A 23,396-nucleotide genomic window follows, 5' to 3' on the forward strand; every position below is an offset into this window, starting at 1 on the left:
TGTCTCTACAGCTACTTCACAATAAAAATGTTCATCCTGGTGAAAAAAGTTAATTCTCATCTTGGTGATAAGAAGGCCAGCTGCTTTTCAACGAAGTGTCACTAGTGCTAGCATAAATTGCATTGATTTAGTCCATCAGCCCCTTGGCAAACTGGTCTGTTTGGTCTGGACAGCTAACAGCATTCCACAGAACTTGATTTTTTTTTTTTCTAATCTAAAAATTTGTTCTACACTCTCAAGTTACATTTTGTAAATAATAAGCAACACTGATGAAATGCAAAAAGTGAAGATTTGTAAAGCAGAATGACCGGTGGTGTGCCCACATCTGTATTGCATTAAACATGCACTCAACAGATTTGCTGATTCTTTTTTAATAAGCTCACAAAAGGCAATACAAGACAGAAATGCCCTCATGTCTACTAGACACAGCAGGGAAGAGTGCTCCTGAATGGAGACACAAAGGGATTGGAAATGGTGTCAGAAGGTTGAGGCACACACTACAGTTCTTCACTGTTCAGACAAAGCTGAACGCTGGAGCATCTCATTTCAGATGGCTGTACATCCACTAAAAACAGTTAGCAGTGTTAATTGATTGGCTTTTGCTTAATGGTTCACAGGATTCCTGTGATTCAGTTGACCAGTTCTGAGCCAGAATGTTTTAAATTAAAACAGATCACAGACTAGTTGTGTAAGGAAGTTGTTCATATTTTACTGATGAGAATTATTTACCAACTTAGATCTAAAAAAGTTCTACAACAGAAATAACATGCTTTAGGGAATTATTTTTTATCCTTTCTCCTTCACTATGGCTTTCGCTCTTAGGGTATCTGAGGTGCACAGCACTGTTCTCAAAACTGTTACTCATCTTTGACTGTCCTCTGGACCTAAACATTTCATTGAAGTGTAGCTAGGTTGCTTTGTAAAGACAAACAAACAAAAATATCAGAATGTAACAAAATGTTTATCAACAGATTATAGTCTGTGAAAACAAAACATCACACTTCTAAAATTATATGCAAGAAGGCACCAACTTTTGCTATTACACCCTTCAGTTTCCTTAGTACTAACACCCAAATTATTACTCAGAATACTCCAACTTTACCTGCAATCAAAAAAGCAACAGGAAAAAAGAAAAAAAAAAAAAACAAACTGTGACCAACACAGCGATCACTATGACTTCTCACTTAGGATGCGGACCTGTACAATTTAGTATCTGCTGTCCTGGTAACAGAGCAGCAATGGCAACTACGAACCCATTTAAAAAGGCAACCTGAGCCACATTTAACGTGCATACAGATTTTGATCCATAATCAGAAGAGCACGAGGACAACCAAAACCCAATGCAAACAACAGCTCTAAGTGCAAAGAGACACAATTCTGGCATTATGAAAACAGCATTGAATAGAAAAGGCTCTTCACAGACACTTCAGCTGCTGTACTGACTGACGGTCACCTATGCTAACACTATGCTAAGTCCATTTTTGTTGACAAACACCGGTGTGCAGATCAGCAATGTAAGCCTCCAACGAGGTCTCTCCCTCTAGCCACAGGGCTCTCCCACACTTCCTAATAATTTTCTTCAGCTAGACACAGTTCTTGCTGCCAAAACCTTCCAGCCACTATCATCAATGCATTGTGTTCATAAAGGTAACCAGTCTTACAGCCTCGTCATTCTAACCCATTTAAAGCAATAAACTTCTGGTTCTGGTATAGCTCAAATTCTGTCTTTGCTTCCATTGTAAGTGGCAGGTAGTATAAGCCTATGAATTCAATTGCTGCTGGTATTTTGGAGAAATAATGCTAAATCTGTTACCTCTGTGGTTCTGGAAAAAGTCTGCTTCACAAATACAGAGACTGCTTTGTCTGAGGAGGTTTTAGTCCATTTCAGACACTGAAAAGAGACTTAATCTGGTAAGCTAAAGGAGGAATAGTCTTGCATCTTTTATTATAAAATATGCAATAACTTAAGTACTTGCCACATTTGTTCAAGACAATTTTACCTGCAGCCCTTCAGTAAGTATCATCATCCCATGCATAATGCATCCCTACAAAATGCAGAATGAAGGCAGCAGTGGTCTGTCTTACAAATCCATGATTGGAGAGCACAGCATAAAGCATAAGAAGTCCCAGAATCAATTAAGAATGACCTCAAAGTTCAACAATCACAACCAAATTACAGATGATGCTCCCATAGCACAGGAATATAAGAATAATAAACAAAAGCAAATGTATGCCATTTCTGTTAAGGCCTGTTACTTCCTATCACGCTTCTGCAAAATAGTAAAAATCCACCATTTCCATGACTCCTTATTGATATACTTACATGTACTTTGTTTCAAATATTGCACCATGGCAATAAGCAGGAATGTAGTCCACATTTACTGAGCATAAAGGAGCAGAAAGTTGTTAACCACATGTTCTCTGCATCTGAGAACGCAAACATTACATGACTTGGGCCCAGCTTCAGAGAACTTTATGACAATTACATGGGTTCATTGTGACTGTACTGGCAAATGGTAACTACTATCTCCTACTCATAAGTAAGGCGCCCACTTCCCTGTGTTGGGCTTATGATTTCTTGGAAAAATCTGCCACCTGCAACCCAGAGAGTTGGCACAGATCTGTGATGGCGTTCATTCACCAACTGGGACACAGATACTTTTAAGGTGTGTTACAAATATGCACGCAGTACAGTCTGAGTACAGGATTTGGCATTAGAATATCTGTTAGATGCAAGAATGTGTAAAATCATGAGCCAGACAGCTCCCTGCTGACTGCATATCTGAGGAAGCTTTATATGCACCGTTTATTCCAGCAAATACATGGAATATATTGTACTTGTTAAATGTGTTCCCAAAATGCTAGTTTCAGGCAGAAACATGCAAATAAATGGTGCCTAGGGTTAAAACCTCCCACTTATAGTCAAATCCCTCCTCTTTTGAGGGATCTACCAGCTCAGATACTGAAGACCTTTATCTGACCCAATATGCTTTTCAGAGAGCTGCAGCATGCTGAAGAAGTAACTGTTTATCATGTAGGCTGTTCCTGCCAACTTCTCTGAGATGGAGCTATTTTCTCCCCTCCCCCCTTTCTTTTGTGTACGACATCAAACCAAAACTGAATACTATTCATTGGGATTATGATTGCATACAACCTCTTCAGGCTCCAAGTTCAAAAGGAAGTGAGAAGAAATTAAGACATCAAGAATCACTTCCTTATAAACGGGGAGCAGCAGATACACTCACCAAAATGACACATTATTGAAACATCCATGTTAGAAATCCACGAGCTGCATATGTAATTTACATGTGCTTGTATACCGGACAACTGCATGGCACTTACCACAGTTGTGCATCAACCACTGTTCAACCTTTGGTACTTCTCCACCTCTGACTACATAACAGTGTGACAAACTTAATACTTTTTCAAGCACTTCGATATCATCAACCTTAACAAATGAAAAAAAAGGTAACATTGCATTCTCAGTTTCCAATTTAACATGGGCTCTTCCTGTACTGATTGCAGAATGGTATTACTAGAGTTTCACCTTGAAGTTTGCTGTCTCACCAAGGTGTTGAGGAATGCTCCCGTACAAAAGATGCAGTTTTTAGCAGGGCTTTCTTGCAAACACCTCATCTGAACAAGAGCTGAACTTGCCTCGCTTAAGAAATGATAACATATTGTTTGTACTGCTATTTTTTTGGGAAAGCCTCTTTCAGGGAGAAAGCAAACCACTGGCTCCTGCTCAACATTAACCTGCTAGTTGTGCATGAAGGACTATGTGAAAAAAACTACGGTGGCCCTGTGCATTTTCTCTTCATACCCTCCTTCATATACTTTTCAGTCAGTACAACTGGTGTTGCAACAGGAATGGCAAAGAACTGCTAGAACAAACTTCACTACGTGATAAACCTCCTCAGAAAGTTTGTTTTGATCTTTAAAGTTAAGAGTTGCAAGAATAATTCAAATCAACTGGCTGGTGTTCACAAAACTGATAAAGAGCGTTCCACATGTTAACAGCAACATTAGGTGAAAAAATTATCTATAAAAATACCAACCCCATGCTAAATGAGGTGACATCAAGGCAATAAATAGCTCCATCTGTATGAAAGAGTTTGTATAACAACCCAGAAGACATCTCTGAACACAAAAGTAACTAACTCCATGGATAAAGTACTGAAAAAAAGCGGGTTGGATTTTTTTTTAAAGGATCAGTTTTACATATTTTTCTCAGATCACTTTATAAATCTGCTGCACATTAGAAATCGGACACATATGTATTTTTTCCAAGTAAAGAAAGTTGAAAGTTTACATTTTTAATAGCAATGTGACTATTTCTGAATGGCAGCAGTATATATTACATGCAGTGTGAGAGGGTTAAACAGGACAGCCTCAACTCTTTATAAACTTTTGCCCTCTGGATATGTACTCATTGGCTGCTGTACAAGACTTGAGCTGTATTACACGCCTTAACGATATGGTTCAACTGTCGGTCAGGCTCGGGGCCTGGCAATAGGCCAGACCGCAATCAATGGGACACAAACCTCCCCCTTTCAGATCATCACGAAGGCTCATATTATCTCCTTTTTGTCGTGCTGGTTAAATTTATGGAGCAGAACCCCGAAGCTGCATTCCTTGGCTTGGGCCGGCCCACGCGGGCCTCCCTTTGTTTGGTACTGTAAGCGAGGCGTGCTTTGGAGGATTGCAGGGTTGTTAGTTCAGGCACTGACTGTTTGCTCATGACTGAAATGAAAAGAGTTCAGTGGAAGGGCAAAAGGACAGCACAAGTGTAAAACCCTATCCCAGCAGGCCCTGGGCTCCCATATACAGACTCTGGACTAGTACTGAACATAAAACCTCACTATTAATGACAAAGGAAAAAAAGGCTGTCTAGTAGCAGGTAAACAGGCTAACAGTATGTTAGCACATACCTTGTCACAAGGTCACTGGCTTTCAAGTAAGCCTGTAATTACCACATAACTATGAACCTAAACTAATCTGGCTTAAAATACTGCCTAGGAACAGTATGAATTTTACAGCCATGCTGCATCTTCAATTTGAAAATAAAACCTGTCAGTGCAAGCAGCACTACCTGTCCATTGGCAGTTTCTAATATTTCTATCATTTTAAACTTACCCCTGAGAACCTGCTGCCATGGTATTTGTGCTTGGTAGGAACTAGTAGGAAGTAATTCTTATAGCACACAATACTACTGGAAGTGCAGATGTAGAGAAGACTTTCACTTTGTACATAACAGGTATTTCCTACGTCTTCATGTTTGGTCTTGGAATTGGAAAAGTCTACATTTGAATATACTCTCCCCTCAAATCTTTATTACTGTGGTAATTAAAGGACAATTGATACAGGACATGAAATGAAGGATGTAAAGAAACCTTTAAAGTGATGCAAGGCAAAATCATTTGGAGTGAAAGTGAATGGAAGGACAGCCTGAAAGACAGTATTCCAAATATATCCAACAGGAACAAAAACATACGTGGAAAACCACAATGACTCTTACTGATTATGGGTATAATAAAAACTATCCATGTACTGAAAATATCTGTGCTTACCTTCAGCAGTACCAGACCAGTAAAACTTATTCCCAGAAAGCTGCCCTGGATGTGCTGTACCAGACTTCACCCTTCTGGCACAACCAGCAGGTATTTCAGGACACGAGGTCATAAAGCCACTGCGTTGGCGAGCAGTTCGTGCCATTTGTGCTTTAGTAAATAAACAAATGCTATATTCCTATTGCATTAACACCAGTTTCATCTTTTCTACTATTTTTATGAACTGAAAATACTCATAACATGTCCAAAAGACATTATAAAAACCCACAGAATGTGCATTAAATGTTTTCAATTCTGGGGATCGAGTCCGACTGGTTTAATGCAGTCTGATGATTTGTCCTGATGCATTCCAAGAGACGCGTCTGTTTTGAATAAAGTTTTTGTCCATTTCTGGTGCATATATGGCTTTTAACATCCCACCTAATTCTAAGCAAGTAGATCTGTGAATGGAAATTGTGAGTACTTTATTGCCTGGTCTTTGTAGACTTTTTAGCTTGTTCTGCTGATACTAACACATTAATTTTTTGTTTTCAAAGCCTCTCCATTTCCATTTGAGGAGGTACTTTTGCACAGATTTGCATCCTTGCAGACTAGTTAAGTCTACAGCTCTGCATAATAGTTTAAAATCAATAACTATTGCCTAGAATACACTGAAACAGTGGTATCATTTAGCAGAGGGCTTTCTGAATAAGGCAGGATCTAAAAAAAACACAGGAATGCCAGAAAATAGGAAACATACAACACTGTTAAGTGTTCCTTTTACTTTTTGGTGTTGTTCAAAAGCATCTGCTGAAACATAATATAATTGGGCAAAATATGGAGGCTGTAGAAATATAAGTATTTCTAAGGAAGTAATTTTTTGTCCCTGTCTACATGGATTCCTTTCAGTGTATATCTTTGCATGCAATTAGTTTAAAATCCTGTGGAAATTTAGTTAATAGCTAGGTACTATGAAGCGGACACACACTATAGGAATTTCATTTTGTAGACTGAATCCAGTCCTCTTAACTGCCACTTAAAGCGTAAGTGGTAGAATAAATCTGTGGTAAATCCAGCAAGGGATTTATCAGCTCTTTTCAGAAGAAGGTTTGTAAAATTGCTTACATTTCTGATGGACTACACCAGGCCTACACGACAGTACCTGAGATATAACCTAAACTGGTAAACATACTTTACTGTTGTAAAAGTCTGCCTGTCCCGAAGAGAAGGGTAAAAGGACATCGTGTACCCATGATGTTGATTTTTAGCTGTCTCTTTTTCCTACCAGACTGGTTTAATACAATATAATGCTTTTTCCTCGCAAACGCGTACATTCTCAAAACCAGTTATTGTACTCAGTGCAATGAAGCTTAATCAGGTTCCTGTTCTGATCCCAGCCACAGGAACGGTCTTTTGGTTAAGGCAAAAGCTATGTGTTCCACTCAGTGCCGGACTGTCCGACCAACGATGGACACATACTTGCCCCTAGCTGTAACTTACAAGGTGCTAGCCAATCTTTTGGCTTTGTGGGGACTATCACGGTAAGAACTTTGTATTCATTTATCTTTTGGAACTGTGTGTTGGTAACCATGAACAGACATCTGAAAAGCAAAACACAATTTCACATTTTATGCTCTGTTATCTACCCAGCACTATTCACTTTAATGTTTTCTACTTTCATTCACGTGTTCTCCCCTCGCAACATTCCTTTCCTGTGCTTCTGTCCCTTTCTGTCCCTTAGCCAACAGCATGTATGCAGTCAGGGTATCTTTCTGTCCTTAAATGTCAAGTTAAACACTGACATTTTAGTGGAAAAATACTTCTTACTTATAAAAAAGGAGACACTGGTCTTAAGAATTACAGTTCTGGCACCCATAAAGTCTTCCTTTTTAATGTTAACAGAAGTGTTACCGGTGGTGAAGCCAGTGACCGCACAGTTTTCTTTAAAGCAATCTTTCACTCAGTTTTAAGAGTAGGAATACATTCTGTCATGGCAGAGCAGAAGGCTTTAAACAGAAGGAAGTTACACAATTCGTAAGTAAAGGTTAGCACTCCCTACTGGAATGTAAAGCATCTAGAACTCTGCAAATACATAGGGTACACAAAAATCAGAAGTGAAATGCAAATAGGAGGTCTAGTGAACAGCCTCAGCAATTCTCCAGTCTGAAGAAGTGTCATTTTAAAAATAGGTAAGATGTTTGCTTTCAAGTTTACCTACCTCGGGTCAGGCCCTACTGCTCATTCTAGCTTGCAGGCTCCAGAGGCTAATCATGTGTAACAGATGCTGCATGTGTGACCTGTACAATTAAACACTGCCTAACACAAGCCCATAATTGCTTTCCCCAATGCCCCCAAAACCTCCTATTACTAAAAACATTCATATACAGCAGATGTGAAAGTGACCACATCTGTCCAATATTAATGAAGCGTTAGGTAGCTGCCATGCATCCAAACACTGGTTTTGCTCTCCCACTCCTTCAGAATAGTTAAATTGGGTCAAGTTCAAAAAAGGGGACAGAGACAACTGCCTGTAAAGACAACTGATTTCACAACTATTCCAAATGCATTTTACATGATACCTAGTAACAAATATATCTAGCAATAACCTCCTCAAAATACTATTCAGAAGTAAAGGTATTTGCAGCAGTGCATAAAGAGGCATTATTGTTTGGTTTTACAGCTGGTACCAATTTATGTCCATTCATCCCAGTAAAAAGGAAAGGGAGAAGGATACGTTCATGCAGAGTTTGGATTCTCTGCATCATCTGAGCTTCTTTTGGGTGCTAAACAGCTAACAATGCTTTTGGAAAATGAACCGTGTATTGTTCTGGAAATTAACTGCCACTTTTATATATGCAGTTCTAGAATTATAAACCCTACAATACAATAAGATTAAGCAACCTGCATGTTTTAAAGGTTTCCCCTTCTTTTACTATACCCCATGGATTAAAAAAAACCCGCATGCATCAGGGCTATTTTCTTCAGCCATGCATAGCAAATTCTGCTTTACTGTGCAGAACACGGGCTGTGCTCCCAAGTAATTATTCCTCAGCAATTTGTCCTAGAGGAGAAAGGCAGCCCAGTCTGTCAGTCCTGAAGGAGGGAGCAAAGAAACAGAGGGGAAAAAAAAAAAACCCTGGCCACCCACCAGTCCAGTAACAGCCAGTGCATTTCTCACATACAGAAATTCCTGGGTTTCTCTCTACTACCCTTCCTTCCTGGACTCAGAACAAAAAGGCAAAAGAAGGTGTTTGTCACTCTGCAAATTATACTTTTCTTTCTTGAAAAACAAGCTTTAGTATCCAAAGATTGATTTCTTAGTCACTGTATCAGATGTAGAGATACAGAAGCAAAGTGAAATACGGCACTCCATCCCCACTTCACATGGCTTTAGATACTCCAGAAACAGGAGGAACCGAGATGCCCCAATCGCTTGAAATCCTTCAACAGAGCTTTACAGGGAAATAGGTGGAGTGAATATCCAAGGCAGTCTTGACAGGATTCCACTTACAGGCAAACACAATTGTTATTTCAGACTTCTCTGACAGAAATTCCCATTAGACACATTCGTTACTCACAACAGTACGAACTCTTTGAACCAGGCAGGAAGGAATACAGGGCTGTTTTGTGCTCATTCTTAAGGGTAGTCTGATTCAAAAGTGAAGTAACTTTAGGTGCTTAGATGCTGGGTTAGTGTCTTTTTCTAATTAATAAACTAATAGAGCTGAGAAGTGCATTTTCAAGCAAAAAAAAAAAAAAAAAATCAAATTCTGAAGTTCTGAGATAAAAGTATCCATACTGAACAAGTGTGGGGCTCCAGTCTGAGGAACTACTTCCACCACAAGAAAATCTACAGTCATTCACACGACAAGAGTAGACATGTGAAGAACTGAACAGGATCTCCAACAGAACAACAGAAAGTTACCAATGATAAATTTAAAACCTAACAATAGAAGTGAGCAGGTGAGCCTGGTAACAGAAAATAACCAATTAAACAGAAGTGTCTACTGATGCGAAATGTGGGGGCGCAAAACCAGAATTGCTTAACTTCAAGGACCTAGTAAAAGCAGCGTATAAAATTGTATTTGCAGAGGACAAACTAAAAGGTGTTTAAAACTCCAGTGAGGACAGTGAAGTACTAAAGAAGCTGAAGAGGTCAGAAATATGGCAGGAAATGAAATGGATTCAACCTACAAAACTGGAACCCAGTTCATCTAGGGAAAAATAATCCAGAATGCAAATATTAAATGACAAGGAGATATTCGCAAAGCAGTTAAACAAAACAAAAAACTCTTGGGGGAAAACAGCAAGCAGAAAACTGGACATCAATTTGCAACGTGATATGGCAGTAAAACCAGCCAACACTGTTTTGGATGACTTGCAGAGTACAGCTTGTCACTGAGCGGTGATATGACAGTCTTTTTTCACATAATACTGATGGGAACTTACAGACTGGGGGGATTTCAAAGTAGCTCAACGACAGCGATGGAAGGATCTGGACAGACTAACTAAAATTTAAAACTATAAAAAATGTTCAACAACAACTAAAGACGGACAGTAGAGCTAACATGGAGGAAAAGGCAAATGGCTACAGTGATTTCACATGGTGCCACAGGAGAAAAAGGGACAAACTTGCTCAAATAAATTAACAAACTCACCCCCCAAAACAAAACAAGAACAGATCATTTGAGAACACAGTTCATAATAAAGGCCTATTATACCGCTGGGAAAAAAAATGGAAAGAGGATATGAAGGAAATCACAGTGCTGGTGTTATTTACAGATCAGACTGATAAATCAGCTCAACTGTACTGTATGAACCATTTCCAGATTTACACAACACAATGCATGCTAGCTGGTAGGTGTAATATCACTAACTTGTACAAAGTTTTTGCGAAGGGCTTCCCAGGAGAATGTCTACTTCGCTGCAGTCCGTACCCATGCACGACTGACAGTATGGTAAAGACTCAAAGTCAGATCTAGAACAAGTACAAGGCAGGGAAGGAGCCTGGGATACATACAGAGGTGTTAATTCTCAAGCAATATTTACCTTCAGAAATTGAGAACCTTGAGAATATCCTCTTTGCAGTATATTAGCTGGGATGACCTTCCATACGATTACTTAAATATTTTGTACTTCCTCTTTGCAGGGTTACTGGTATTCTTTGGCTCTTGAGTCTACTGCTTTTGTTCTTACAGCCAGAGACACAGCTAACAGTGAGATGGACACATGAAGGAGAAAAGTAAATAAAGCCCTAGTGCTGGCATTCTGCTGTTGCACTTTGCAACCTCATTGCACATTTCTGAGTGATAGTGTGAGAGGTGGTGAACAATGAATAACCAGAGAGGGCTTCTTCTTTCTAGGTTAAGCATAGTTAAAAGAATCAAATATTTATAGAAGAACTTTCTAGGACCATTAACAACTTGCAAATCTCAAACTATTCTTAACAAATGCAGTCAAGTACACTAACAGAATTGATGAGAAATTAGTAGGTCATGAAGTAATCTCCTTCTTGTGTACTGAGGACAACACAAACCCTCACATCAGTTCAAAATTAACTAAGACATCTCAAGACTTCTGACCTAGCAGAAGTCTGAGAGAAAGCCATGATGGCAGTTTTGTGCACTACTTGGTAAGTTAGGTACATGTCTAAATATATATTCTCTTAAGATATGCTGCATTAGGAGTTAAAATATGTTTCTAGGAGAAAGCTTTCCAGGCATATCTATAGACAAAACAGCTTTCCTGTTTTGAACTGGTCTTTAAGACTTTTGGCAGTATATGACAAATATGGAAATAATCAGAACTCTTGCATGTGATACTGCAGTACTTGGAACACATAAAACTCACTCAGAAAAGGTATCAAATCACAGACATTAACTTTTAATAAATTAGATGTATACTGCATTGTCAGCAATTGTTTTCTTTTATCCTCTGCATTAAAATTTAAAGCTATTAAGACAGCTTTATTCATAAATTACAAACATAATACATTATATAATAATAACTTTTAAGATTAGACTTGAGAAAGTCCAGCCTAAAGTCAGATTTTAAAATATTTTCTTGCACTTTAAACACATCACATTTTAAACTACTGCAATAAGCTATAAAGCCATCGTCTGTGTCTCAGCTGTACAAGTTTGGCTCCATGTTCTGTACACAGGGTTCACAGGGCTGTTGCTAGCTGCATGAATCCCAGTACAAATCAATACATTTGAAGCCAAAAGAGACTGATGTGCATGTAGCGTGGTCACTGAGTAACACAAGCTACAGAGTCTCCTTCAGTGTTCTACTAAAATTCAGTGACTTTGCTGGGACCTGCCTTTCAGAAGAACCTACAGCCTCAATTCAAATTCCCCATCTCCTGGAAAACTGTTCCAATAATTCAGTAATTAAAGTCAAGCAGCATAATTTCAGGGCTTTTGTTTGTTTTGTGGCTTTGTAGTTGTTTAAATTCAACCATATGATTATGAATATCGCAAGGGCCTTTAATTTATGGTGATGTACCGTGCCATTTAAATGCAACTGTGTTTGACTGTTTCACAAAACTTTTTTTGCATGAATACCTGAAACTTGCACATAATCTGTCAGTCAAGATAAGGTTAAGATAGTTCTCACCATGCTTATTATTATTCCTACTGTGTTCAATTCTTCAAAACTACACTTGAGATGAGTTACTGACATAAACTTATTTTCATCAGTTATCTGTTTTTATGTACTTAGTTTGGAAGAGTCTACATGGCCCAGCATACATAAAACAGAAAATTAACAGGAGCCAGCAACTTGGGTTTGGAACACGATGCTATTTTGATTCCAAACCACACATATTTGTATGGTTAACAAATGCAGCAGGGGGATATTGGTACACAGAAGTCCAAAAACGTACAAATCCTTTGTTGTTCTTTTTTATACCCCCAAAAAAACAATTTGGTTGCTTCATTATATATAAAAAAAATTTACCAAAGAAAACATGGGTGCAAGATTGCTTATAGCTTATGTACCGTCCACCCCCATTATCTATATATTCCCAACCACATTTATCTAAAAAAAAAAAAAAGTTTTGATCAGATTTTGTTCACTGAAGTGTGGTAAGTGGCAACGTTTTTTTTTTTTTTTTTTTTTTTTTCTTGTAGCAGGCTGATAGGTAAGACACTTTCACAGTGTATGTAAATGAATGTCATTCACAGTGCTGGTCTACCAGGGTAGTATTGCAGAATTCCGTGGAAGCTACAACATGGTTCAGCTCATCTGCCCTAATCTCATAACTGACAGTTAACAAGTTAAAGGGAAATACGCCACACAGGCAAGTACAAGCTGGAGATAAGGTTAGCTGGGGGTCCTCCCTTTCCTGTTCCCTGTCTGGTTTATCAGCTGTTGATAACATCACTGCTACTGCTACATAAAGGCTGGGATCAGAGAAATATTTCAAAACATGAATTTTAAGTATATGTGCATCCCGATACAAACGGTAATAACAACACAGCTCAGTTGGTGAGACAAGTAACAGTATAGCCAGTTGTGTTTCTCCCCACCTTTTAATAAATAAATAAATCTGCACACTTAAAACATTAGGAAACACACAAACAAAACAGTGTTTTCTCAGGGATGCGCTTATAGTTCCCGTGTAATTTTATGTATACATATTTACTCACCAAATTGTAATCCTTGACCTCTTGGCTTTACAAAATTGAGCTAAGTACCGAATACATGAGACATACACGTAAACACTGCCGTTTTCACAACAAAGTATACCTAGGTTCGTTCTGTGAAATTTCCTGTATCTCAGTCACACTTCATCAAGCTTATTGTTCCTTACTGAAACACTGATGGTAGGCACCTCAGGATTCTAAGTGTGGCATCATAAAACACAGGAAATGGAAAAGCCAAATGGGAAGGCAAACTAACCCAACGTTTCACAAACATTTTTTTCTAAGCTTTCCGACCATAAAATCTATTTAGGATTTTCTTTCACTTCAGCATGCAGGATCTTACATGCATACAACAGAAGGACTTCTTGGCATAGTATTATCATCTAAAGTAAACTCTTGGCCACAAAGAATAGAGAGTCTTCTCTCAGAGCAGGCTTTTAAAACTTTGCCCTTTTCCTCTTCCACACTCACAGTCAGTGCCAATATTCATTTACATTAAAGATAATCATTATTCTGTCAAGACCACATTATGCTATTTACTGAATGCAGGAAGGAGGCCAGTGCACCTGTCCAGATGTGCTGACTCCTACATCCACCCACATACATTCAGGTAAACAAATGAGCATGTGCAAATAAGGGCATATAGCCACACTTTTGGTAAAAAAGAAAAATTGTACGAAGTGAAAATTAGAATTTTTATCTAATGCGGCAGTTTAGGAATTCCTATTTTATGTTGCAGCTCTTCTGTGCAAATTTCACTAATACAAGAGCACCAACAGACACCATAGAAAAAAGTTGCCAAGGAAAAAGCAAGTTGATTAAAATGGGCCACATCACTAATAGCACACAGTGTATTTGATTTGATTTGAAAACCATTGTTCCTTTGGGTAAAGGAAGATACCAGATTTGAAATTGCAGCAGGTATTGTAAGATGCATTTTTACAATATTATTGACTGAAAACAGAAACAGCTTACTGACCTGGGGCCACTTAGGGTGGCGGTGTCCCTCACTGCCTGTGCAGTTTCTGATGCGAAATCCAGAGCTCCAGCCACGGGTTTGGTTACTGTGCCAACCAGGCCTTTCCCAAGGCCTGATATGAAACCACTGACACCGCCTTCAGTTTTCACACCTTCAACTGTTGAAGTTATTACACTTGTCAATCCTCCAATGATACCTAGCGAAGACAAGGACAGCAAAGTAGGCCAGAAGTATCGCCTCTCAAAATGACACAGTTTTGTTCTAGCTGATGATGTCTGCCTAAGATTTACTGTTAAGCTTGATAAAAATGTGCTGTGCATTACGTGTAATACAAAAACTTTTAGAACTAATTAGCTAATAATTTTATACTTTATACATTAAAATATATTTTTAAACCCATGCAGTATATACATGCATGCATACAGATATTACGAACAAATTACATGGATAATATCCCACAGAAAGATTTAACCCATTAAATGTATATCATGTTACATTTCTATACTATTTTATTCCCCATCTGTATTTACAGAGTCCTCATCTATTTCTGAGGTGGTTACCCAAAGTATGACAAAACTCACTTAACCACAAAAGCTTATACAATTTGAGAAAATTGTATAAGGAAAAAGTCGACTACATTAAACTGGAATTACATGATTTTAACTGAGATGCTGCCGAAAGACATTTCTGTGAACTTTTCTGCCACTAAGAATTTAAGTGCTGAGAAGAAGTCAAGAACCTACAGAGACTTCAAAAGACTTGGAACAGCTCATATTAACTGAGAATGTGCTTTATGGATGGATACCATATCTTCATGATTAAAATCTCAAGTTTTTGATGAACTGGCTTAAGACACACAAAAATGCTCACACCATCTGGCTCTTTAGCTTTCAAGCGGCCAGGTGCTCTTTCAAGCACTATAATTTAAGTACAGACCAGGCTGCGTCTTGCAAACTTGAGAACGGCATAGCACCAAGTATTTAAAACACTTCTCTTGAACAACTGTAGATTATGGTTAATTCCTCCACTTCAACAGATAAGATTTGGGGTAGGGGGATGGGCAGCATATAAGAATTCTACAGAACTGAAATCAAAACAGTCCTATTAATTATTGGATGACACAATTAGATGCTTTTAATTGACTTCTCAGCAGTCTGAAATATTTCATTTTCCTCAATTTACACTAATACTGCTTACACCAGAGTTTACAACACACCAGTATGAGACAGACCTCTCATGATCCACTCAAATACCTGCATGGTCTCTATGAGAAAACACCAGTGTAAAGACTTTAGCTTAGCGTAGAAAAGATTGCCATTTTAGTAAAAGCAAGACTATCTTTATACAGGCTGCAACAATTGCACTCAAAGAATGACATTTAAACAAACTGAGTCAAGATGATGCAAAATATAAATATTTGATTTAAACTTGGCTTGTATTGATTTAACTCTCTTCAACAGATAAATCATGAGCTAAATTGATGTGAGATTCTGGCCAAATTATGACTAGTCCACTGCCTTTTACACAAATTTATTACTCTAGTTCTTAACAGACTTAGAAGAAAAAAAATTAAAAAAATCATCAAACTGGTGAAATGTTACTTTAAACTTCTTGGGCTGCAACTAATCACCCAAGATTAATACAAACTGTAGTGTACTCTTCTATCCGCTCATTACTTCAAGAGTGAAACAAGTTAAAATTACAGTTAAGGCTTACCATGTGCAAGTCCTTGGATTCCAGCTACAAGATGCTCTCCGCTGGTTGCAGCATGGTATCGAATGTATTCTCGTTCGGTTTGGTGTCTGTTATCCATTGTTTTACCCAAACCATCTGACAAGGTCCCAGCAAACTGTAAGAGAACAACCTTTTCTGTTATTTAATGAAAAAAAAAAAAAAGTTGTTTCCCTTATGCATATTTACTGAAGAAAATCCTGTATTTTAGTTGTGAAATATGTATTCATACTTTTTTTTTTTTTTTTAAACACATGCACAGTTACTCAAGCTTTTTTTTTTTTCCTCAAATGAAGAAAGTTCTGAAAAAGTCCATTAACCTGTGCTTTCTATTAATGCAACTTAAATCCTGAGGAGATGGTCAAAACCGTAATAGGTGCTCAACTGTGGTGGTCAAGCCAAAAGAAATGAAACCTGTGAAAGATGTACTGAAAGAAGTTCTAGTGACCCAACTGTAACCTTTCAGAAAACTCAAAAGAATGTTTAGATACAAAGCTTTTCTTCTGCAAAGATATGTGAAAAGCTTCGAGGCAAATATTCCTGACATGAGATTGAAACATTTGCAAGAGTTGCTTAAATTCTTCTTAGTAACACAATGTTGAAATGGCTGGCTCTGTTTTGAAAAGAGTCGGACCACGCTCATTGCGGCACGTGGGCTGATCTAGTGCAGGATGGTGAAACCGTGAAGTGTCCACAGGTACAAGGAACTGCAGAACAAAAATCTTAAGGGAACCTTAAATTTGTGTCTGGCACAGCTTTACTCTTTGCACTTAACAGGATGGGGGGAGACTTGAGATATACATAAAAGAACGTATACAAGTCCAAACAGGACTTATTCCAAGAACTCTGACCATCCCGAGTATCAGTCAATGAAAAAGTTCCAAATAAAGTGATCGATTGTGATCTGTTGACCTTTAGGTTTGATGTAATCAGATACAAAACAGAAGCTTACGGGGGAAGGGAGGCTCCAAAAAAAGGGGAGACAAAAAAGAATCTTATAACTTTACCTCATATTCAGGGTATTATTATGGCAAGGAGTTCCTAGCAGGCATTTTCCTATAATAATCTCCAATCAGTAGCCTGTACACCTGTACAGTCTCCTTTGCATCCATATAATTTATATTAAAGAACAAACAAACAAACACATGATTAAGGTATGCAACTAAAGTCTACTAAAACCTTGTATGAAACTCTGATACACTAGAGATGAGAAAAGAAATAGACGAAGAGCTAATTCATGTGCTCAGTGCAACGCCCTCTTTCTATCAGCGTTTTCAAGGCTGGGTTCCTTTTCACCACTGACAAGATTTCCTAGCTTTAAATACTTCTGTCCAGCTCAAAGACAAACCAGTGCAACAGCTCCAATTATCTAAACAAGCAGGTTTTAACAACATGAATAAAAATTAAGTCCCATGACCTTTCTTGATCATATGGACACTAAGCAGAGCATAGTGATCACTGACTGAATTACTTCTGACCTCCATGTGAACTTAATGTAGACATGATTTTTTTTTAATTAGCCTAGAAGTACAAACCAACCTGATGTAAGGATTAGAGGAGTTGCTATAAAAATTAAAATGCTCAACAGGCCTTTAAATATCAAATCTCATAAAGGAACCTGTCAAGTCCTGCAAGTTATCTTTTAGGGAAACATTTTGAGAGCTACATTAGTTCATAATTAGATAAGCAGCAAGCAGGAATAAACCAAGATATTAATACTGATCAAACTGGAAAGCTTTCTTTACACCTTTTGGTATGTTTTTTGTCCTAAATTAACCAGCTCCACTACACCAGCTTTTCTGCTAAAGTACAATCTATTTTTTGTTATATTTTTCCTTCCTCAGTGAAGCAGAATTTGACACCTAATACTCAATAACAATTCAGTTTTTTCATGCACAGAAAGAATTTTAATGTAATAATGATTTATCTGCTTAGGAAGGAGGAGAAGAAGAAAAATATATGCACGCAGGTTAAAATCATAGTCTCTATTAAGTGTAAAAGCAAAAAAAAAAAACAACCAACTGGACATTTCACAGGTCATGTTAAGGTCTGCTGAGCAAGTGAGCAACTTGCCATTTTCTGCTGTCAAGTTTAGGCCTATTTACAATAAAGATTCACACTTAATAGTAGTATTGGCATTATCCTAGCTCGTGATCTGGACAAGAGCTGTCTCAAGTCACCCAATATACATAATACCACAAGTGAAATAACTGCTGGATATCAGAAACTTTTAACCATCTTTTTCCTTTCACTTCAGATATATTTTCCCTGTTTGTGAGCCTTTTTCAACAACATGACTGTACCTATCTATAAAAAGGGAAAAAAAATCCTAACAGAGTAAAATACACCCTTGTGCCCAGTCTATGCAGACTAAAATTGCTGTATTATAAAAACATCATTCAGCAGTAGCAAGTTATTTCTGGTTCAGGAACCTGAGTAAGCGCTAGAAATTAAAGCAGTTTAAGTCTGTTTTCAACACCAACTTGTAAGGGAGACTTGAAAAAGTTAATGCACAAAACCAATTTTGCCTTTCCTCCCTGCTCTCCCCTGGCCCAGAGACCTTGCTTTTAGATGCCTCCTTTAGGAAGTGCAATATTAGACGTTAAGACTTATGGAAGAGCAGTGAAGGTGGCTTATTGAGTCGTTAACCCAATCATGTGGAAAATAGTCTCCAGATAAACAAGGGTGACAACAAAGGTGTTATCCACCCTTGTCTTCCTTAGCCTTTGTTAATAAGGTGTGACGTGATAACTTCAAAGGCTAGTTAAGAACCATGTAAATGCCAACAGAACTAAATACAGCCCATTATGGAACAAACATAAAACTGAACAAGGGACTTCTAAAACCTATCCCCCTTCTTCCTCCACGTTCACGTGTCCTTTGCCTACTTGCTTACCAAAAAAGAACTTAGCAACTTGGTATTTATCTCGAGTTCTTCCCCATTTTACAAATCCTTTCCCTGCTACTGAATGAAGCAAGCTGACAGGTCAGGTACAGGTAAGAAGGCAGGTACTTTACTTGTCTACCTAGCATCTCCGACTGAAGCTAAGTACTGCTTTTCCAGGCTACTGAAGTCCAGACAAACTAAAGTTCTGTCATTTCAGGTACTAAAAATATTTCAGCTTATCACTAATAAGCATTACCTAATGCTTTCTTTGCCTTAGCCATTCTGCCTTTATAGTCCCAAGTAAACTTATGATTACTCATCAGTTCTTATTTCACGTTTACATAGCGTAACCCATCAATATTAATATCTACGACGATCTGCTAAAGCAGTTGAAATAATATACAGAACACTAATTTACTCATGATTTATTTTTGTTAGAGGCCCAATAGTAAAGGAAGATATGCCACAAAAACTTTTACAACTGACCACGTATCCCTTGCTGTTTCAAGCAACAGGGGAAACAAATAAATAAATAGTACCATACACAGTGTTTGGGAGCCAAGGCTGACGCCAAATAGTAAGACTTACGGGGCACAAGAAGAATTCAAACCAAATGAAAACTGAGTTAATTCTAGACTTTGTACTGCATGTTCCCTCTAAGCCAGATGCATGAGGCACACAGCATGGAAATCAGTTTTAAGTAATCTCTTAAAGTCTTTTTAAGCTCTTGGCACTGCCTTGTTCTCTAAGGACATCCCAAAAGGATAAATACACAATTATGACTTTAGTCCAAACATTCCATTGTAATTCTAGCATCAGAGAATTGTACTTTTACAAATATTATTGACTGAGAGAAGTAGAACATTCCAAGGAATTTTAAGGAAGAAAGTGATTAAATTAAATAAAATATAAGTCAGTTATAACTTCTGTGCAAACCTCATAATAAACTGCATTTAGAAATCACAGGGTTTACTCGCTTTTTAGCCTCACTCTGCAGAATTTCTTTTTAAAAAGTTCTTTAAAAAAGTTTGTGCAACTCTAGCCCCAGACACCACACACTGGTGATGCTCATACTTTTACCTCAGTAATGTTACCTGGTTCTCAGAGAACAAAGCACCAATGTAAGCATGTTACTTTAGCAATGTAGATAAGAGTATTTCAAATGTATTTAAAGTTGGAAAGTCTAACGCAAACTGTGAATTATGTCATCTTCTTTTCTCACACACACTCCTGCATTTTCCAAAACAGGAAAATCCCTAGTCATGATGACTAAAAGTCATTCCACAGTTTCAGCAGTAACTCCCCTAAATATACCCAAGTGTCTACGTGAAAGAGAAGAGCTGCCTATTGCAGGAAACAAAGGCTGCGTAAGTAATTAACTGATAGGGAAAGAACAGCGATAAACAGATTTCTGAACAAGAGTTCTGTTAAATACATTCTTCCTTACGTCCCTAATTTTGGAACTGCATTTTCCTCCCCCCTTCTACCCTGACATTTACTTTCTGATGTACTTCCAACAGAAGCAAGAGGCATCGCAGTACAGACTGAAAGGAATAATACAGTAAATATTAGCTGGGAAATACTGAACACTCCCCGAAGTACATATTGTTAAGCTGATCTAGTACAAAATGTTTTACTTTTTTTTTTTTTTTTTGAGACTCATAAGCTTTTTTTTTTTAGCATGTAATGATAATTTGTTTCTTTAGATAACATTTAAATATGATAAAACATCCACACATTTTATGTATGTTTAACAATTATCTTACATTAAAGATATCTATAACTTCCATAGTAAACTCAAAGAAATTGGTATCATTAGAATGTAGAGGCTACTTGCTTTGGAGTTTCATTTAAAAACAAACAAAAAGAACACATCCGCATCTTCCCTGCTGAATAGAAGTTTTGGCAGTACTGTTCAGCCGAGTGATTAAATACAATGGACTACCTCTAAGCATTTAATGCCCATCTAAATTTAATCCCCTGTGGTTATTTGTCTTCTGGCAGTATCATTCAAAATTATTTTTATTTCCTACTTCTCTCAAACCTGTTATATGTATCTTAGAGGTAGAAAGATTTTATACTGACTTGACAGTAAAATACAATGATTCAAAACTATGCATTTCTCTCAGTGCATGGAGGCAAAAATCTCAGTATACAAGCTACAAGCTAAGCAGACATGTACATGCTGCTGGGATTTGGTATGGTAAAGAAACCCTGCTTCAGAACAGTCAGCCATCCTCAAATCTTGATGTTATTCTTTAGGAAGTGTAAAAATGCAGTATTTGTAGATACACACAATAACTAGGTACAATGGGACAGATAAAGGTGTCTAGGAAATTCTTACATCCAAGTTCCCTTCCTTCTATCGTGATGTCTCAAGACTAATACTAGTACTTAATACGTTTCTGTGACTTACTGTGAAAATAACTTTCAGAGCAGCTTCTTTACTTGTGCATTGTTAAGAAGTAGAAGATGCAAACGCTACATATTTCATTTTACAAACATCAGTAGGTAGAAAGACAACACAGCTCCCTCCTCTTACCTCTCTTGCTGTACATTGTTCTGGGACTCATAAACAAAATGCTTTGGGTATTTGAAAGCATAGCAAGCGTTTAGTTCTCAGATTTAAAACTCCTATCTGAAGCTGCTCCACAAAATATATTTACCATGGCTTCTGTCAGTTTCCTAAGAAAATGATTACCCAGCTATTCAGTCAGAAAGCTTTGTGATTTCAGGCAAATTTATATGTTATATGCTTTTTACACTTTTCTTTGCACATTCCTCCATGCCAGGTGAATTGTTAAACACTACCCTAAGCACAGAGGATGGTTTAGGCCGAGCCCAAGACACATTTATAACCAGGTCAAATCACGCAGAGAGAAATGTGTAATGGAACTATGAACAAAACTGATGCAGTCCTAATTTAGAAAATACCAAACCAGCAAAACGCTATAATCAGCTTCTCATTTTAAGAGATACATAAACTTTGACCCTCTCTAAATTACTGACAACTAAGAGGAGGCAACGGCTTTTCCCACCGACCAAGCATGTGCTGCTTGAGATCCCGTGCAGCGATCTCCACCCCTGTTTCTGTCATATAAGCGAAGGAAAGGAGCTTTAATTAGCTCACATCCCATCGTTAACTGAGCGTCCTAATGCATCCTGACAACGGCATGTTGGCCGGGTGATCTGGAAGCCCCCTGACGCGCTGCCTGCGGCCGCCTGATTAGCCGGGTGTCCCGGGGGAGCCCCGCTGGCTCTGTCCCCCAGCTGCCTGATGAGCCGGGGAGCTGCCCTCGGGGACCTCCTGGGAGGCTGCACCAGCAGGTGCCCGTTGGCAATAGTTTTGTGTTACAGGCTTGAATGAGTGATCCCTGCAGGAACTGCCGGCTGTTTTCACATACACAGAAGGCAGTCAAAAGTCCACAGCATGAACTTGGAATGACCCCAATTGCAGAGTCACTGGCGGGTTCATCTGGAGGACAACTGCGCTTTATTAAACAACTAATACTCTTAACAGATAATTCCCCCCTCTCTCCCCCCCCCCAACTTTAACTCTTGCAAAGCTTTAAGGTCTTCCTGTTTGTTTATTTTTTGGGAATGGCATTACTCGCTCTCTTCCACCCCCTCAAAAAAACAAAACAGAACAAAACACACCTCTACATACTGAAAGCTGGCAAAAAAAAAAATAAATAAATAAAAATGAAGAGATCTAGTCCAGTTCCTTGAGTTAATACCTAACAACAATGTATTTGTGCTCTGGCAGATTGTTTTTAACCATCACCCTCACCAACCCCCTTGCATACAACAACTCTGCTATTTTCAATGCTCACGTTGCAGCGCGCTTCCTTCCAGCAACACACCGGACTTGCCAGTCCCATTTTCTGCACTGTCACCTATGACCGCACTTGGGACGCACAAGGAGCTTCTATTATAAAACCTCAGCAGCTTTCAGTGTTCGATTTTTGGAGGAAACCTGCAAGCCTCTTTTGGCCTGCCATTGTTTGTGCAGTGTAAATAGCTTACAGTTCCTTGAAGGATGACTCACTCAGATCTGTAGAACTGATGGCAATCGTCTTATCTATCGTTACAGCTCCAGAAGATAACCTTGGCCACATCCCCTGGATGTAAAAATATTGTCTTCCCTCCTTGGCGATACACATCTAAGGAATTTCAAGTTTAAAATTGTCCTGTTTAACATATTATACACAACTTTATATGTGCTCCCTCTTAAAATATACAGTAGGGTGGTGTACTTAGCCTTGTGTCAAGGCTGGAGTGATGAATTTCAAACCCACACCCCATTTTTTCTCTTTCAGTTTCTAATTGTGATACATGGGATATATGTGATTGTTTTCATGACATGCTTATCATTTAAAAACCGTAGGCGAAGACCAAATTTCATTTTATCGTTAATGATAACTGTTCATTTCTAATTTTATAGTTTGTGCTTTTAGCAGCACTCCGCATACTACATTTTAAATTCTCCTTTGTTCACCTAATTCCCCAGAGGGGCAGCAAAACAAGAACATTGTACTCTATTTTGAAGAAAATCAGCAGGTAACATCCTTCAAAGTAAAGCTCTAGACAGGTGTAAAAAG

General features: G+C 38.2%; 1 protein-coding gene and 1 long non-coding RNA gene across 6 annotated transcripts in view; one reads left to right on the top strand and one right to left on the bottom strand.

The window, feature by feature from the left end:
• Nucleotides 1-23,396, top strand: part of LOC137843549 (uncharacterized) — a 43,908-nt gene that overhangs the window by 14,442 nt on the left and 6,070 nt on the right. For both annotated transcript variants that reach the window (XR_011089579.1, XR_011089578.1), the window contains one exon: nucleotides 6,947-7,090. This is a non-coding gene — a long non-coding RNA (uncharacterized lncRNA). The remainder of the gene's footprint in view (nucleotides 1-6,946; nucleotides 7,091-23,396) is intronic.
• Nucleotides 1-23,396, bottom strand: part of VPS13D (vacuolar protein sorting 13 homolog D) — a 104,414-nt gene that overhangs the window by 9,448 nt on the left and 71,570 nt on the right. For all 4 annotated transcript variants that reach the window (XM_068658868.1, XM_068658866.1, XM_068658867.1 and 1 more), the window contains 2 exons: nucleotides 15,894-16,026; nucleotides 14,178-14,373 (listed from right to left, as the gene is read on the bottom strand). In XM_068658868.1, the coding sequence (XP_068514969.1) occupies nucleotides 14,178-14,373; nucleotides 15,894-16,026 (329 nt within the window). The remainder of the gene's footprint in view (nucleotides 1-14,177; nucleotides 14,374-15,893; nucleotides 16,027-23,396) is intronic.

This window comes from Anas acuta, chromosome 22 (assembly GCF_963932015.1).
Source record: "Anas acuta chromosome 22, bAnaAcu1.1, whole genome shotgun sequence".
NCBI classification, from domain to species: Eukaryota; Metazoa; Chordata; class Aves; order Anseriformes; family Anatidae; genus Anas; species Anas acuta.